Source organism: Plutella xylostella, chromosome 15 (genome assembly GCF_932276165.1).
Source record: "Plutella xylostella chromosome 15, ilPluXylo3.1, whole genome shotgun sequence".
NCBI classification, from domain to species: domain Eukaryota; kingdom Metazoa; phylum Arthropoda; class Insecta; order Lepidoptera; family Plutellidae; genus Plutella; species Plutella xylostella.
The window spans coordinates 297,003-313,843 of NC_063995.1; the positions used below are offsets into that span (position 1 = coordinate 297,003).

Below are 16,841 nucleotides of genomic sequence, written 5' to 3' on the forward strand. Positions count from 1 at the left end.
TACGAAAACTATAGCGGACTCTGTATTATACTAGTTATTTTCATACAACTAGATTTACTAGACCAACTTATGACGTGCAGTTGCCCTAACTAAATGGTAACGTAAGGATATGTTTTTATGTCAAGCGGTCGGCCCATCTTCATTTTTTTTACAGTTTGAGTATCTAATTCCACAATTACGATTTTGATTTTGTTGTGCGATTTCTCCATCAAGATACATTTTATTAAGTATAATGTGTATATAATAAAACTGCGGGAATTGTCTTTTATCATTCAATCGATCAATTATTCATTAAAGGTAAACGTACCACGGCTAATCTACTACCTACCTACTTTGAAGGTTTTAGGAAATTGTATAAATTTTTAAAATGAGTTCGTTGATCACGTCGGGGTCACCAGTTTTGAGGTTCAGTGTGTGAAATGACGAATGCAGATTTCTTAAGGCCAAACTATTCAACGAGACGACTAGCGTCTTCGCATTGTTCGCTACTGGAAGTTTGCAAAACGTGACTAAATCATGTGTCGCTACACGCTTATTAAAATAGGTGTTTGGGACTAAAATCCCATACAATATAGCACTTCTGCTGACGAGCAGGTGCGAAAGAGCTAAAAAAGCTAAATTGAGTGATTTCAGTAAAAAAAATGCTCATGTACGGTTTTAACCCTTATTGTACGTTTTCAACGCTGGATATGTGCGCTTTGAGAACTCCGTTGCGGCAACACTGTCACTAGTTCACTTCATTCTACTTCGTTTCGTAGACCAGTCAGTGATCGTCAAGTAAATATCTGTCGAATCACTTTATATTGCTAATAATTTTTCTCTTGTTTACCCTATCTGGCGGTGTAAAATATTTGAGATCCCGTTATTTCACATTTCAGAATAATACAGTTTGTGCTCACAAATTGATCACCAGACAAAAGTAAGTGCGTAATAATTCCACTTCCAACAGTTGGTTAAACACTTGTTTGATTTATTCGTGGAGGAAGTTTTTTTTTGTTACACCTTGTATTTTTTTAGGTAAAAATGAGTGAGGAAGTACAAAAAGTGAGTGAAGAAGTGACCCTGTTCACGCGGGAGGAGCTGAAGTCGCGCAACACCCGCGAGGACGCCATCCTGATCATCCACAACGGAGTGTACGATGTCACCAAGTTCCTGGACGAGGTGAGTGCGGCGGCGGCGGCGGACAGAGTTGACCTACGTTGACCGCGCCGAGATGGCATGCTTTACCAGAGCTCATGTTATGTTTAAATTTGATTGTGTCCAAAAGAAAATGAAGGGTGGAAGTGTAGATCAGGGGCACCAGTGAAAACTAATTCATTAGTGAAGTACTAAAGGGAACATGGGCTTGTTGAAAAATACTTAAATCAATAAATTTTCTATGGAAAATGAACTGCATACTTGCTATGTAACCCAATGCCCCGCTACATTATAAAGATATATATTCAGAGCTTTATTCAGATTCACCTTATTCAGTGATCACATTAATGTTACGGAAATTGAGTAAACCACCTTTGAAATGAAGTAAAACAAAGTCAAAAGTTAAACAGAGGATTATGAAGGTGATTTTATTTTGTGCTTTGATGAGAAAATTCAAATTCAAATGGTTTAATTGATGTAAAATTTTACAATTATTTGTCGATAGTCATCTACCACCATTGATTTGGGATACTGTGGAGGACTACAACATGAAGTTCTTCAACCATAGGTTCTGCCTGCTCCTGCTTCATTGGAACTATCATTATGCTGGCATAAAGTTGATTCAGTACCTATACATTAATATAATGTACATAAGTAAAACAATTTACAAAATATTTATTTTTAATTTGAAAAACTATGAATGAATAAAAACATTCAACTTTGACTTTGCATACATTAAAAATTGAAATAGGATTTATTTTCTGAAAAAAAAAACCGATCCAAGGCTAAATCACTGGCTGACTTGACTTATGAACTCATATTCATAGTACACATAGGATGTTGTGGCATTGCACACTATCTATATGTATACATGTATTTAATATTAATAATTATTTGTACTATGTTTTACATAACTATATACTCCCACTAAACATTATTATATTATTGTGTTTAGTTAAGTACCTACACATTTTTATATGAACACAAATGATTTTGAAGAACTTGCTTCTGACTAATCATAATAATGTGTACTAGATTAGGTTTTGCAATTCAAACTATGCCTGTACAATCAGGTCTACTGGTCTACCTAGTTACATACATAATATTATTTAGCTTAATATTAGGAAAGTAGTCATACACAATAGACAAGGCTCAGAACAATGAGACCCCCCCACCCCACATTCCCGTGTCTCTGAGAATGTAATTACAGCAGCAATATCTGGCGCGGGAGGAGGGAATGTCTCTGGAATACCAAGTAGGTGCTGACTTGCTGACCTATAAAACCCTCTCAGATAATAGAGGTCAATTTTCGTCCTCCTAGATCAATTCATCTGTGGTGTATGGAAGTGCATTGTGCCTATTTAGTTTATGATAAGGTATACGTTAATAATAATAATCATCTCTAAGGTATCCTTTTTTTTATCTAAGTAACACATTTGAATACCTAAGTACATACATGTATACATAATATAATAGTAGGTACCCACATGGAACGTGTAAAGTAAATGATTAAATGTGTTTTTCCTGATAGCACATTGTACCTATACCGTCGTATTCGTCGTTATAATCGGCTAGGTTTTTGTAGGTAAGTATAATATGAATTTTGGGCGCCAGTTATAAATAACGTAGGTACATAAAAGTGCAGTTAAGTTTATAGGATGTTGGTAGACTCGTGTAGAATCTTGTACGTTGGTCCCCAGCGCGGCCATAATCACAATAATGACTGTTACAAGGTCAACACCGAACACTTTAGTGCCTCTCTGCACAGCGCAGACGAGAGGAGCCGCCGTGAACCGCCGACCCTTGGACTCTAATATAAATTTGTAACCTTTAGACTCTAAAGTTTAGAGTTTATGCCTAATATTATTTATAAATAGGTACAAACTCTAAACTTTAGAGTTTACCTTTAGGCTCTAAAGGTTACAAAAAATTATATTAGAATCCAACGGAAATTCAATCTTAATGGTCTATGACTTCTTGCGATTGCGATCTCTATTTAGATAATAATATACATACATATAATGTTTTTAAGGGTATATAATAATTTAAACATAATGTTGTGAAATGAGATCTAGACCATACGTCTAATGTACCCACTGACTGCCTATCTATCACACTTCTTAATTTTATGTATGTAGCGTCCACTGACCTCTATTGCAGAAAACAACCTCTAATATAAAAGTTGGGTAACCTAGACGTCTGTAATTAATAATTAATTTAAATGGGGGCTACTAAAAATGAAAGGAATGGAAAATTTTCAGTACATATAAGACATGTAGCTATCTGCATAACGTTGTCCTCGTAATCCCCCGTTCCCACCAGACGACATTGTTAGGCCGATTTTTTTTCGGATGTGCATTTTATTTTTATAATATGTAAAGCGGTGTCGGACAAGTGTGAATGTGAACAGCTTCATATTATGAAATGTTCTGCCACTACGACACACGATAAAAAATCGGCCCGACATGCGACAGTGTCGTCTAGTGGGAACGAGGGGTAATGCGTACAGCTCTGTGACGGTAGTGTAACTGGTGTGTCCCCGCAGCACCCCGTTCTGTGACAGTGGTGTAACTGTTGTATGGTCCGCAGCATCCCGGAGGCGAGGAGGTGCTGCTGGAGATGGCGGGCAAGGACGCCAGCGAGCCCTTCGAGGACGTCAGCCACAGCTCCGACGCCAGGTCTGTAGTCTCATCATCACAACCCATCACGATCCAACTGCTAGGGCACAGGACCCAGGCAAGGGTTTAAGGCCTAGTCCACCAGAATGCAACCTAAACCATGGCATGAAATTAAAAAATGATTAAATTCAGCTTTATATTTTTATAATAAATTGTTGGCCTTGACGATATTGACCGTTCGCATGCGAAGCCACAATCAAGGCAGCGCAGACGAGAAATTGATGTCTTTAGATTGAACGGAGAACCTTACAACAGATATGGCTTCTAGTAAAAGATGAACATGAAGTATGCTGTTGGTGTATCTTTAATAAATAAATAAATAAAACATCATCAGTACTCAAATAAACTCTCAGAACTACTAGAAGAACATTATTGCAATGTTTGTAAATAATAAATTCAATGACTATTGTTCCAGTACCTACGCCTCTATATATCTAGGTACTTGAGTCAGCCAATAATCATTCAAGTCGTGGCTAATGATAATGGATACGTAAATAAATAATCTATTAACGAAGCTCAATCTTATCACTAATGAGAACGAGTGTACAAACAAATGCATCATCACCATTTTAATGTGGTGAAGAATTCTTTCGACATATTACATAATAAGTTGTCATTGACAATGTGCGTAGTTTTTGATGTCACATATTATGTGAACTTATATTTGTTTGTCGAAAAGTTGCTTCAAAGGTGAACCACATCACAATAGTCAGGGTTCACTTAAAACCTCCACTTATAGATTTGTGTATCTACCTATCTACCAAGAAATAAAATACGACTGACGCAAGTGTTAAAACACCTTTTCATGTTCAAGCTAATCCTGGCCTAGAAGTCAGCAACTACATAGTACATGATAAAACTAACTAGGTATAGCGCTATTTTAATAACGACCCCACCACTTTTTTGAATTACATATAATATTTTCACATAGGGAGACATGCCTAAGATGGCGGGTTCCTGTATCTAACCGTCCCGTGTTGGTAACTTGATTATACGAGAGCGCTGATGGAGAGATTCAATAACCTTGTATTGATAAAGGAGTAAGCAAATTATATCGAGCTGCAGCGCTAAAGTCGCTTCAATATATTTTACACGATGTATCGCTCACTATTCCGGAGCACAGCGCTCACAGCGGGCCGCATTTTCATAATATTTAAAACACAAACGAGTGATTTTTGCGATGTGGCGCGATATAATGATAACCCAGACCCTGTCCACCCAAATCCCCTGACTGACGCGGTGTTCCCCCTGCAGGTCGCTGATGAAGAAGTACAAGGTGGGCGAGCTGGTGGAGGCGGACCGCAGCGCCGCGCGCGCCGGCTTCGCGCCCGCCTGGACCAACGACCAGCCGCAGGACCAGGGCAAGTGCGTACTCGCCTAGGACACCCGCTCCGGACACCTCGCGAGCACCCACACCACCACCTCGCTAGCACCACACCACCACACGCGCACTCAGCTTCATCAGGGTGCCCGCACACGGCCGACTACCTATGACCGACTTTTTGTAGCAATAAAATAGAACGTACTGATTGCCATAGTGCAACGCACTCGTCTTACAAAAATGCCATATTTTAGTCGGTGGTGTACGAGCACCCAAAGTAGCTAGGATACGCTTATGTACCCTGTCAAACTACCTATTCTATTCATTCAAACATTGAACGGTTGTTAGTTGGTAGTTTGATATGGTACAAAAGTGTATAGATACTTATGAAGCTGACACTACCCATAACACGAGTCACTGACATTCATATGCTTAGTAATATATTTATGTATGTACTTATGGGGTTTAGATTGTATTTAATATTTAAATCATGCTTGTTAGAGTTCGGGGCTTCTGTAAGAGCAAAAGTGAGAGAATACAAAACGGATACTTAATGTAAGCAAAATATTATAGTATGGTTATTAATGTCTAGTATAAACGATAATAATATATACAAATTACGTATATATATAAAAGTAGAAGGAAAGTCATAGAAATCATTTAAGTACTTACTTACCTACTGACTACATATTTTTGCTATTGCGGTATTTTCTCGTAAAGATTGTATATTGTATTTGTTCAGCATTTTAATGATTTTTCAAGTCAATGTGCTTCTTGGCTCAGTACAGTGAGATCGTAATGTATAAATATGGTTATGTATAAATATGGTTATATTTACTTATAATAATTTTATGCATAAGTAATATTTCTCAAAAATCAATAAGATTTTAAGTAAAAAATTTATCTGATTTTCTAATTAAAATACGATGTGTCATCGCTTCGCATGTATACCATTGACCGACTAACTTATGCAACCTATTTTAATCCACTTTAAATTTCTTTCACCCACTAATGAAATAGTAATTAATGCTTTATTTATTCTGATCGACGCGACGGCTTGCAATCTGTAAAATATCATTAGGCCACAATCACCGGCTTATAAGTACAAGATACCTTTGTGGTACCTGCAGGTGGTAGCTCTTTTATGTCATTCATTCTCATTATTTCACTGTAATATCTTTTCTGGTTATTCTTCGGGAACAATATTTAACATTATAATAAGATGTTAGTAAGTATATTATGAATTTAAATGTATTTATGTACTTATATTATAAGCGGGAGGGTATTGTCAGTCCTCACCGCGGCATGTTGGACAGCGGTCGTATCGCTCATAGCAAGTCAGTGACCCGAGTGTGAGGACAATGACCTCGAATACGGTGAAGTGTGCTAACTGCAACGTTGTGATTAACGAACTTTTGTCTTTTCTGCATAATGTCCTGGACTTTATGGATGATGAAAGTGTGCATCAGCTGTGCACAACTTCTTTTTCGGAGGAGGAGATAACGAGGGCTAAAACCCTACTATATGAGTCGACGCCTATTGCGAAGAAGATGCCACTTCGTCGTAAAGAAGGCAAGAAGAGAATGTCCAGAGACCTCGGTGACATTATATCGCTGATGAGAGGAGCCAATCCTGAGATATTTCCTGTTTTCGTGGCTAAAGATTTACACAGACTCCCCCCGGTAACTTTCGATCACGTTGATGTGACCCGGCTACTTAAAGATATAACATATCTCAAAAATCAACTCTGTTCCTTGGAGGAGAAGTACGTTACTACGGAAAAATTTGAACAGCTGCAGCGGGAGGTTCTTCTTTCAAAAAATGCATCGCTTATTGACAATTTCACAAATGTTAATGTCAACCAAAGAAACCGAGTGTGTCTTGAGAACAACAGTTTCCAGCTTGACAGTGGCCCTATGGGCCTACAATATGTGCCACAATATAGATCACCTGACCTGTCAGCTGTTGTTAGGGCTAACGACCCAACGGAACACTTGCCCTTGACCATGACCGATGATAAGGATGTCTCTATTCAACGGGAACGAGAAAACGAAACGGAAGATTCTCCAAGGCGCGTGGAGGCCAGTACCGCGGTTACGAACGGAGAGAGCGAGAGAAGCCAGCGTACCAGTGCTACATGCGGCGCAGCTGTGGGAGTGAGCGGGACGGAACAACGCGGGAGCGTGGAGGCCCGTACCGCAACACCTGATCAAGCGCACAATACCTACGCGTCGGCCGCCTCGACCTGCCCAACGGCAAATGCTATTCGAAGCTCGGTATCATGCAAATATAACCCGAATGGCAGTGCTAAAATGACTGCCCGATCGTCGGGTCCTAATTTGAACTCTAGTGAAGTGGAAGAGAGTAGTAATTCGGAGTGGGTCCTTGTTAAAAATAAGTCTGCTAAGTCTTATAAACTTACTGGACAAAAGGGTTGCGCTAAAATTGAGCCAGGGAATAAATTCAAAGCGGCTTCGGAGGTTAACATTCCTCTCCTTATCTCAAATGTGTGTAAACAGACTTCGGAAAGTGATATTATTAATTATATTAAAGAAAAAACTGGTGAAATTGTGAATCTTAAAATGATTAACATGAAAAAAGTTAGGCAGTACAATGCTTATAAGTTATTTGTATGTAAAAGTAAGCTTCACTTGTTTTTGAATGACGAACTGTGGCCTAGTGGTATCACATTTAGACGATTTGTACGGTTTATGTACAATACAAATCCCTGAATTTAGTTATAGAATATTTTGATATACATTAATGGATCTCAATCTTAATTTAGTTAGCTTCAATTGTAAATCTGTAAAAAGATCTATTGATGATATTCGTGACCTATGTGTGAACTTTGACGTAGTGGCTCTTCAGGAGACTTGGTTGCTGCCACACGACCTACCACTTCTAGCCTCAATTTCGACTGATTTTGAGTTCACTGGCAAGTCCGCTGTTGATACTTCCGCTGGCTTGTTGGTCGGGAGACCACACGGGGGTGTAGCCATTCTTTGGAGGAAGGGTATTTTCTCAAAGGTGACGGTATTGGAATGTGATAGTGTGCGTCTGGCAGCAATTAAAGCGACTGTGGGGGGGAGGTCTATTCTGTTAATAACCGTTTATATGCCAACTGACTCATCCGATAACTTACCTTTATTTGCAGAGGTATTGGGGGAGATTAGTGCCATAATTGAAAGCTGTGATGTTGAGGGTGTTTTTGTCTTAGGAGATTTTAATGCCCATCCCCATGAATTGTTCTATGCGGAAATGACAAATTTCTGTATGGATCAGTCGTGGATTTGTGCAGATATAGACAAACTTGGGATTAATTCTAACACCTACACGTTTGTGAGTGAGGCCCATGGGTGCAGACGGTGGCTCGATCACTTTATTGTTACACACTCAGCGTGGCAATCTATAAAAGAAGTAGGTACAATTGAGGATGTTTTTGTGTCAGATCACCTCCCATTATTTATGAAATGTAATCTGTCCGTAGTAAGGCCGAAAATAAATACTCGCACAGTCTATCGCGACTCAGTTATATGGGGGGAAAGAAATGAGTCTCAGACCAATACGTACCACCTCTTGTGCAACACTAGGTTAAGGGATATTGACTTTCCGCCTGAGTTTACTGAGTGCAGCCGTGGTCTATGTGGCTCCGATAGTCATAGGTCTGTGCTGGATGGGATGTATGATAAACTGATCCACATACTAAGTGATGCGGCTGAGAGGTCGAGTGGGGAGTTGAGCAGCAGACCTAAGAAGGCGAAACACTTGTGTGGCTGGAATAGGCATGTTCGCGAAGCACACCAAGAGGCCAGGCGTGACTTTGAAACTTGGGTACTGTGTAGGAGACCTACCAGGGGCCCCGTATTTATAAGCATGTCTGAGTCGAGGAAAAGGTTCAAAAGTCGTCTTAGGTGGTGTCAAAACAACCAGGACCAACTTAAAATGAACGTATTGGCTGACCACAGACATGCGAAAAGGTTTGGGAAATTCTGGAAGGCTACAAAAAAGTTGGATGTCAGGCCTGGTCTTGCGGCGTGTGTGGACGGCAGAAGTGATCCTGCTGCCATTGCTGATCTATTCAGGTCTCACTTTCAAGTACACTCTCCGCTCGGCCCCTCAGCATCATCCGTGTGCGACACACATCAGAGCTGTGGAGTGGAGGAGCTGCCGTATACACGCTTCACTGCAGCGCAGATCAGGCATGTACTCAGGAAGATGACTGGTGGTAAGTCCCCTGGCCATGATGGGCTGAGTGTGGAGCACTTGAAGTTTGCCGGTGTTCACCTTCCCAGGATACTCGCGATGTTTTTCACAATGTGTATGAGTCATTCATACTTACCTCATAAACTAATGAGAACACTGGTTGTGCCCATTGTGAAAAACCGTACGGGAGATATCACTGATAGGGGGAACTATCGGCCAATCTCTCTCGCGACCACCGTTGCCAAAGTGCTGGACAGTCTGCTTGATTCTTGTTTAGACCCATATCTGAACCTACACGATGCGCAGTTCGGTTTTAGACCCGGACTCTCTACTGAAAGCGCGATATTGAGTCTCAAGCATACTGTCCGGTACTACACTGCTCGTAAAACACCGGTGTACGCCTGTTTCCTGGATCTCTCCAAGGCCTTTGACCTTGTGTCATATGATGTACTTTGGGGGAAGCTGGGGGACAGGGGTGTACCGGTGGAAGTGCTGAACCTATTCCGGTACTGGTATTCTAACCAGTCAAACCTGGTAAGGTGGGCTGGTGCACTGTCTGAGCCATATACGTTGGAATGCGGGGTAAGACAGGGGGGACTGACGTCTCCCAAGCTTTTCAACGTGTATGTCAACGACCTCATAGTGAAGCTGAGCAGCACCAGGTCTGGCTGTAGCGTTGGGGGCGTTCGCGTCAATAACCTAAGCTACGCCGATGATATGGTGCTGCTGAGCCCATCGGCCCGTGGACTCAGGGAGCTTTTGGCGGTCTGCGAGTCGTACTCTGCCTCTCACGGTCTCACTTACAACGTTAAGAAATGTGAATACATTATTTTTAAGTCTGCAGCTAAGTCTCCCGAGAACACTCTCAACATCCAGTTAAATAAAATTGATGTGAAAAGGGTGTCGCAGTGCAAATACTTGGGACACTGGCTGAATGATGAGCTCAATGACGATATTGACATCGAGAGGGAGCGCAGGGCTCTGGCGATCAGAGGTAATATGCTTGCCCGCAGATTTCACCGTTGTAACACAGAAGTGAAAATATCGTTGTTTAAAGCTTACTGTCAGAGCTTTTACACGGGAAGTCTGTGGGTTGATCATACCAAAAAATCGCTGGATACCCTGCGTATCCAGTACAACAATATATTCAGAATGCTGTTGGGACTACCTCGCTACTGTAGCGCATCAGGAATGTTTGCACTTAACTACACCGACGGCTTCCATGCTGTTATGCGCAAAAAAACCACATCCCTGATAAACAGAGTGCGGAACAGTCCCAACACCATTCTGAATACAGTAGTGGATATGGCCTCCTCACTATGGAAAACTTTAATAAGAAGAGTCATTTAGTTTATTTTGGATATTTAATTTAATTTAAGTAATTGACAATAATAATTTAATAATTAATTTAATTTAATCATTCTGTTTTGATTGTTTGGTAATTTTATTGTATTTTATTCTATTTCTGATCTGGTGCATGTATTTAATGAGTGTTTTTATAATTTTAATTTTAATCTAAACTGTCAATATGGATTTTATTATCTGAATTAAAAATATTTTATTTTTTTTTTATTTTTATTTTATTTTATTTTTATTATTGTCGCGAACGAAACATTTTAAAAGTACATGGATCTGTATATCTTGGCTGTAATCTTAGTAGCACTATGCACGTACTTATGTAACTGTGATTTATAAAGATCTTGAATAGTTTTTAATCGTTACATTTAAAAAATATATATGTTGTTTTTAATCATTGAAAAAAATATACACAGTCTAATCTCAAATGTTTCTTACATATTTTAATGCATCTTTTTTTATGCAAGGTGTTTATCAAAAAATATGATTCGTTTTTAATTTTATTAGTAGCTTCCACGGTGCTTCCTTAAGTGTAGTAGAAATAGTTTTATTTGTCACTAATTATTGGACGATCTTTTGTTCCATATTATTTTAGTCATGTTTTGGTGCTCAATTTTACACATAGTTGATGTAAACCTACCTATAGTACCTTTATTTAATCACTTTACTGTACTTATAATAATAAAGCATTATATTGAAGCAGTTGCCTACTTATTACTCCAACATCCTTTATTATTTGTTATTCCTAATAAGTATACAGACATGTGCTTTTAAAATTTAGTTTTGAAACTGATGTACCTACTTACCTGTCTTAGTTATCTTACACCTGTGATACCTACACATTTATTTGTTTTTAAAATGCATGCGATACACAAAACTACGACTAGGGACATTTAACTAACACAGTGCTGAGGAAAGAAATTTTGTAGAATAGAAACGCATGAAGCCATCATCAATCATCTTCATTTAATTGAACTGCATTGCAACTGTGTAAGTATTAGCTATGTAAGTAATTATAGAAGTCGTGGTGAATGCGGAAGAAGCATGTCACAGCTAAAATTAGCGGTAGATTCAGTTTTTACTCGATTATAAGTGAATAATTGAGCCATGTCATGATACATTTCCGTGTGTATAAGTGATTTCAACAATAATTAACGATAACTATCTTTTTAAGAAAGCATTGTGTATAGGGAATACAATACCGGCCTTTATTTGGGATCCCGGGATTTCGGGACTGGATGAAGACAATCCCGGGATCCCGGGATAGTCCCGGGATTTGGGCCACAAACAAAAACACGTCTAAAGAATCAAAGTTTTTAGGTTTATTGGAGACACAGTATTTATAATTTAACTTTGTCAGACCATTGAACAAAAAATATACTTCTTAAAAAAATAAACAATAGGCTACTTGACTCTTTTTTAAAGTAGGTAGTTCTAATATGATTAATAATTACTCTATTAGACCAAACAAAATACTCTATAATTTTTTGGACCTTGCAAATCGCAAAACTGTAACTTAAAAGTTCTACTTTTCATAAACAGGGGAAAAAGGTGTCAGCCATATTTATTTATAAATTATCACATCTGTGACGACACACGGGTAGAAAACAATCATTTGATATTTAACTTATGGCAACAAAGCTACGAGAATACCCTTATATACTAATTTACCTTTTTTGTCAATCCCGGAAATCCCGGGATTGGCAAATTCTAATCCCAAAAATTTCGGGACTGGAAAATGACCGGGATCCCGGGATCCCGGGGAACGGGATCCCGGGCTTGTATTCCCTAATTGTGTAGTACTTAGTACGGTCAGGTGCAGAGAAACCTGACCCCCCTCTCATAGTAACAATGCTTCTGAGGGGGTCAGGTTTCTCTGCTTCTTACTGTACCTTCCCTGAGGAAAAATACTCAAGGTACAGGGACTACAGGGTAGAGTTTTATTACACACTTTTCTACAGCATCAGTTTCTGGACTGTCTATTCAACTCTATTCTAATATATCATATTATGTAAGTAGGTACTGAAGTATTAATGGCCATAGATGTCGGTACTATAAACTGATAAGCTTCAAGTACCTGAGTTATTAGTAAATAAAGTATCTAGATATGATTAAATATCGCTTGGCAACAAAGCAGGTGTTTACCACAACAGTTCAATCTTCCTATTTGTTTTTGGTAAATACGTGTCTACCTATTGTTTTCACATGGGCTGGAGTGACATTAAAGTAAGTACTTATAGTAGTTTAAATCCTTCTCCACCTCACAAATCAGTGACTGGTGCTGAAATAGAATAAAACGATAGGAGAGTAAGTATACAAATAGAAGATATTCGGAGTTATATCCGAAGAAAGTAAATTCATAAATCATCAACAGTTGGACACACATGGCTAACTGTTTCTATGCATAATAGTGGCTATTTAGAAAATAGGTGTTAGAATTCGGTATGTTAAGTAATTTTATGGTGATTGTTTTTATAATTTTAAATTGAAGTCGGAATTTGTCACACTAATTTTAATATTTTTTATTTTACTGAATTTAATAAAAAATGTAAAGATACTTATGAAGACTAGCCTTACTAACCCCTGGTCCGTTGTCCACAGCGCGTGGAGCGCGTGGCTGCTGCCGCTGGTGCTGGGGCTGGCCGCCACCGTCATCTACCGGTACATCTTCGTGTAGCCCCCCTCCCCCCGCGCCCCGCTCCCGCCCCGCCAGACCGCGCCGTGGAACACCGCTCAATACATTATTATCATTCCCTAGATAGCACATGAATGTCATGACTCATGATGGATAGTTGTGCGCCGTGACCGACAGGCAGAATGGTGAACATACATATATAAGTAGATTTACTATGCGATGCTATGACATTAGATACCTATGAACGTCGTTTATGATACGATGTGTTGGCTGTCACTGGGCGCACTTAGTTAGAGCTAATTGGCTACAAATACTTGCTACATTCAGTAAATTTGCATTTAAATCGATATACACGTTGAAGTTATATTCATAGCAAATTTTTTTGTGTCGTTTTGAATTGAGTGAGTTTTCATAAAGCTTGTGCAGAGGGTTCCTATTCCAACTGAAGGTCGACTTTTTGAGTACTTTCTACTGAATAGTAGAGTTTTATATAATTTTGATTGTTACTTCATTGATTAAGATTGAAACAAATGCACCTACCTGTAAATAATTTACTTCCACTTAGGCAATTATTGCCTACTAAGGAAATGAGATGTTGATTTCTTCAACATAAATATTTTCCTGAGAAAAGTAAACATTTGGTGGTAGGTAGCTATATAGGGGCCCAGCAGTTTAGTGAATACCGACCTGTAAAAACAAATGAGTAATGATATTGTTTTGTTTCTGAGAATATATTGCAAGTTTATTTGTATTTAAATATTGATATTGTTATAAGAATAAGGTTCCAGTGGAAATATCTTAACAGCAATTTAAGCCCCAGATGTTTTATTTAAGCACATAATTTAATGAAGCTAGTTCATTTTAATAGAGTTGTTTGCGCGAGTTTAAGCATAATTAGGTGCTCTTTATAATATAATGTACACCGTCAATGAATAAGTGGGCACAAAATAAGTGTTGATATTAATTATGAGCATGAGCAGATATGAGACCACTACTATGAGAGTAAGATTGAATCAATATCATCTCGTAGAAACTTAAAAACTGTAAAAGTTAAAGCCACAGAGAAAACTAACACTAGCTAGCTAAAGCTACACTGTTAAATATTGCTGAAAGTTATAGTTTTATTGAACCAAGGTAAAATGGCCTTAGTTTTTCATTTTATTTGGGACTTCACGTTGTAAGGTGTGGGTGAATGGTAAAATGTTTGCATAATAGATTGTAGGTAGGTAATTTAAAAATGAATCCGAGTTTTGGAAAATACCAAGGACATAGTGAAGTGTTAAGAATATGCCTACGAGTCTTACGACATTTTATATTAATTTGTAATATTTACCCAGCTGTGCTGAATTCAAAATAATTATATTTACATACAACTTTGAATTGAGTTTTATTATTTAGATTAATTATCTACTGTAACTCCAATATTCTATTTTAATTTTTACACCTCATGCATACAGAACCCAAATAAATTAATTTCCAATCAAACAATACTCACTAGTGTTATAAAAATTATATTTAAAAAAGGTTTTCAGTTCATCTTAAAATTAATAACAGGTTGAGAAAGGGTTTAAATAGTTATCACATATTAACCCTCACTGACACACATGGCCACCCACTCATAAATAAGAAATAAAATATAAAAACTCAACTACTCTTGTCTGAAATGTACAATCAGCTTTGAAGCTATGCACTTTTGTGCCTTGTCACAGAGGTTTGTTAGCCTGACAAGTTACAAAACTGGATAACTCCTTATGAAGGTGACCATACAAAAGAAAAGAAACATGCAGTAATAAAACTAACTTAACATCAAATAACCAGACTTAGAACTCTTCTCAGTTATAGCAGGACACACATATCTGTGCCCCTTCAGACCTGGAACAACACATAAGTAGCTACATGTAATTGAATCTATGTATATGTATACAATGTAGCAGAATAATGTAAAAGTTATAATAAATAAAGTTAACATGTTACAGGAAGAGGACAGCATCCTAATTAAGGATTTTTGATAAACCATCACAATGAATCTCATTCAAAGTTAGAGGACAACTATGTGTTATAATTCATACAAGGAACAGTTGTCTACTTATAGCAGCACAGAAAAACTTACCCAACAAGTGAGCATCGGGAGCAGTAGCTGCGATCACACTGGGCACAGGGGGACAGCCGGCAGCAGCACTGGCTCGCCTCGCAGTACGCGCAGCGACCGCGCGCCGCCCCCTCCCGGCAGCTGCACTGCTCCGGCTCCACTGCTTTGTGCACCTGCAATGTATTGCAACTCCACTTAGAATCCAACAGATACTCAATGTTATTATTAAGTAGCTAAACTGTTTTTGTAGTATTAAGGATTGCTCACCGTGATTTCCGAATGTTCCAACGCCATGTTTTTGCCAATACAAAGCTGTTTCATGTTGTCTTTCTTGATATTGTTAGGAGTATCGGTGTGTAAGGTGGCATCCGAAGTCGGCAACTTTTTGGCTCCTTTAAACAGAAGCTGGAGTGTTTTCTCTAAAATGAAGTTGGATCGGTTACATAAACATAATGCCGGGATGTTAATATATGCTTGTAAATTTATTAAAAAGCTTTGAGGCTGCATCATACCGTAAACTTTCTTAAGTCTTTCTTCATTGTTGTTGAATTGTTTCACACCGTAATGTACTTTGCTTTGGGTGATGTAATCTTCAATATAAGGATTCGCTCTCTTTGCCATTTTAATTAGAATGGATTTTTTATTCTAAAGCACAACAAACACAAAGTAAAAGTAAATAAATAATTAATAAATATTCGATTCGCTATTTCGCTCGCTCGTTCCTCGCATTCTAGTCTATGGTTCTTCACCTCGGCGCGCATTTGGTCACAGATTAAATGTTTTCAACGTAAACGTCAAATGATTTCTCGACGACGACGTGTTCGGTTCTGTGACGACGAGCGTCGAGTTCTGCAGTTGGCCTATTCGTATATTTAATGAAATATTTTTTTGATTCTATCCAGATTCATATATATTTAGAAGATATTTAGGGTTTATTTCAATCTATTAAAATTTGTATTTTCACTTTCACTCTTTCACCTATTAAAATGATAATAATATAAATAATATAGCAACACTGCCAACAGGGCACCTTCGATCGATGGGTTGCTGTCAAAATTTCTACTTTCTAAAATATTTATAAAATTACAGGAACCGCTCGAATTTTTGTTGCATCCACAAACAGAGTTTACGTTTTATCTTAAACATAAATCTAGTGATGATAAGACTGTGATAGCTTTATTGTAGAGATAGTGAAAGTGATTTGCCGTGATTCTGCAGGTCAATGATAGTGACGAAGCTATTCACGAGGATTGAAACATATGTGTGGCGGCCGCACGCGAATGTTACATAAGCAGACGTAGTGGCGGCATGTCGTGGACGAAGCGCGGGGGAGCGGGCGCGGCCCCGGGCCCCGCCGCGGCGCAGGTGAGCCAGGCTGTGTGCAGACGTAAACAATGACGTGGACCGCCGTCCCCGCCGGCG

At 38.6% G+C, this 16,841-nt stretch overlaps 3 protein-coding genes across 10 annotated transcripts in view; 2 read left to right on the plus strand and 1 right to left on the minus strand.

Moving 5' to 3' along the window:
- The first annotated feature begins 797 nt into the window (after positions 1-797).
- Positions 798-13,501, plus strand: LOC105387650 (cytochrome b5). The gene is made up of 5 exons (XM_038107784.2): positions 798-919; positions 1,018-1,161; positions 3,727-3,815; positions 5,070-5,180; positions 13,297-13,501. The coding sequence occupies exons 2-5, from the start codon at positions 1,024-1,026 to the stop codon at positions 13,370-13,372; spliced, it is 414 nt and encodes a 137-aa protein (XP_037963712.1). The 5' UTR covers positions 798-919; positions 1,018-1,023; the 3' UTR covers positions 13,373-13,501.
- Positions 13,502-14,825: 1,324 nt separating this feature from the next.
- On the minus strand, positions 14,826-16,111 carry LOC105387665. Its single transcript, XM_011558430.3, has 4 exons — positions 15,932-16,111; positions 15,687-15,838; positions 15,441-15,592; positions 14,826-15,202 (listed from the first exon to the last, which is right to left on the minus strand). Exons 1-4 carry the CDS (start codon positions 16,038-16,040, stop codon positions 15,163-15,165), a joined length of 453 nt encoding a protein of 150 aa, XP_011556732.3. The 5' UTR covers positions 16,041-16,111; the 3' UTR covers positions 14,826-15,162.
- Positions 16,112-16,423: 312 nt separating this feature from the next.
- Positions 16,424-16,841, plus strand: part of LOC105397529 (protein transport protein Sec16A) — a 41,723-nt gene continuing 41,305 nt past the window's right edge. For 7 of the 8 annotated variants that reach the window (XR_007267132.1, XM_048626125.1, XM_048626126.1 and 4 more), the window contains exon 1: positions 16,424-16,784. Coding sequence is in view for 7 of the 8 variants with exons in the window: in XM_048626125.1 (XP_048482082.1) it covers positions 16,728-16,784 (57 nt within the window). In the remaining variant the exon portion in view is untranslated. The remainder of the gene's footprint in view (positions 16,785-16,841) is intronic. The other variant, XM_048626127.1, reaches the window with a different exon arrangement.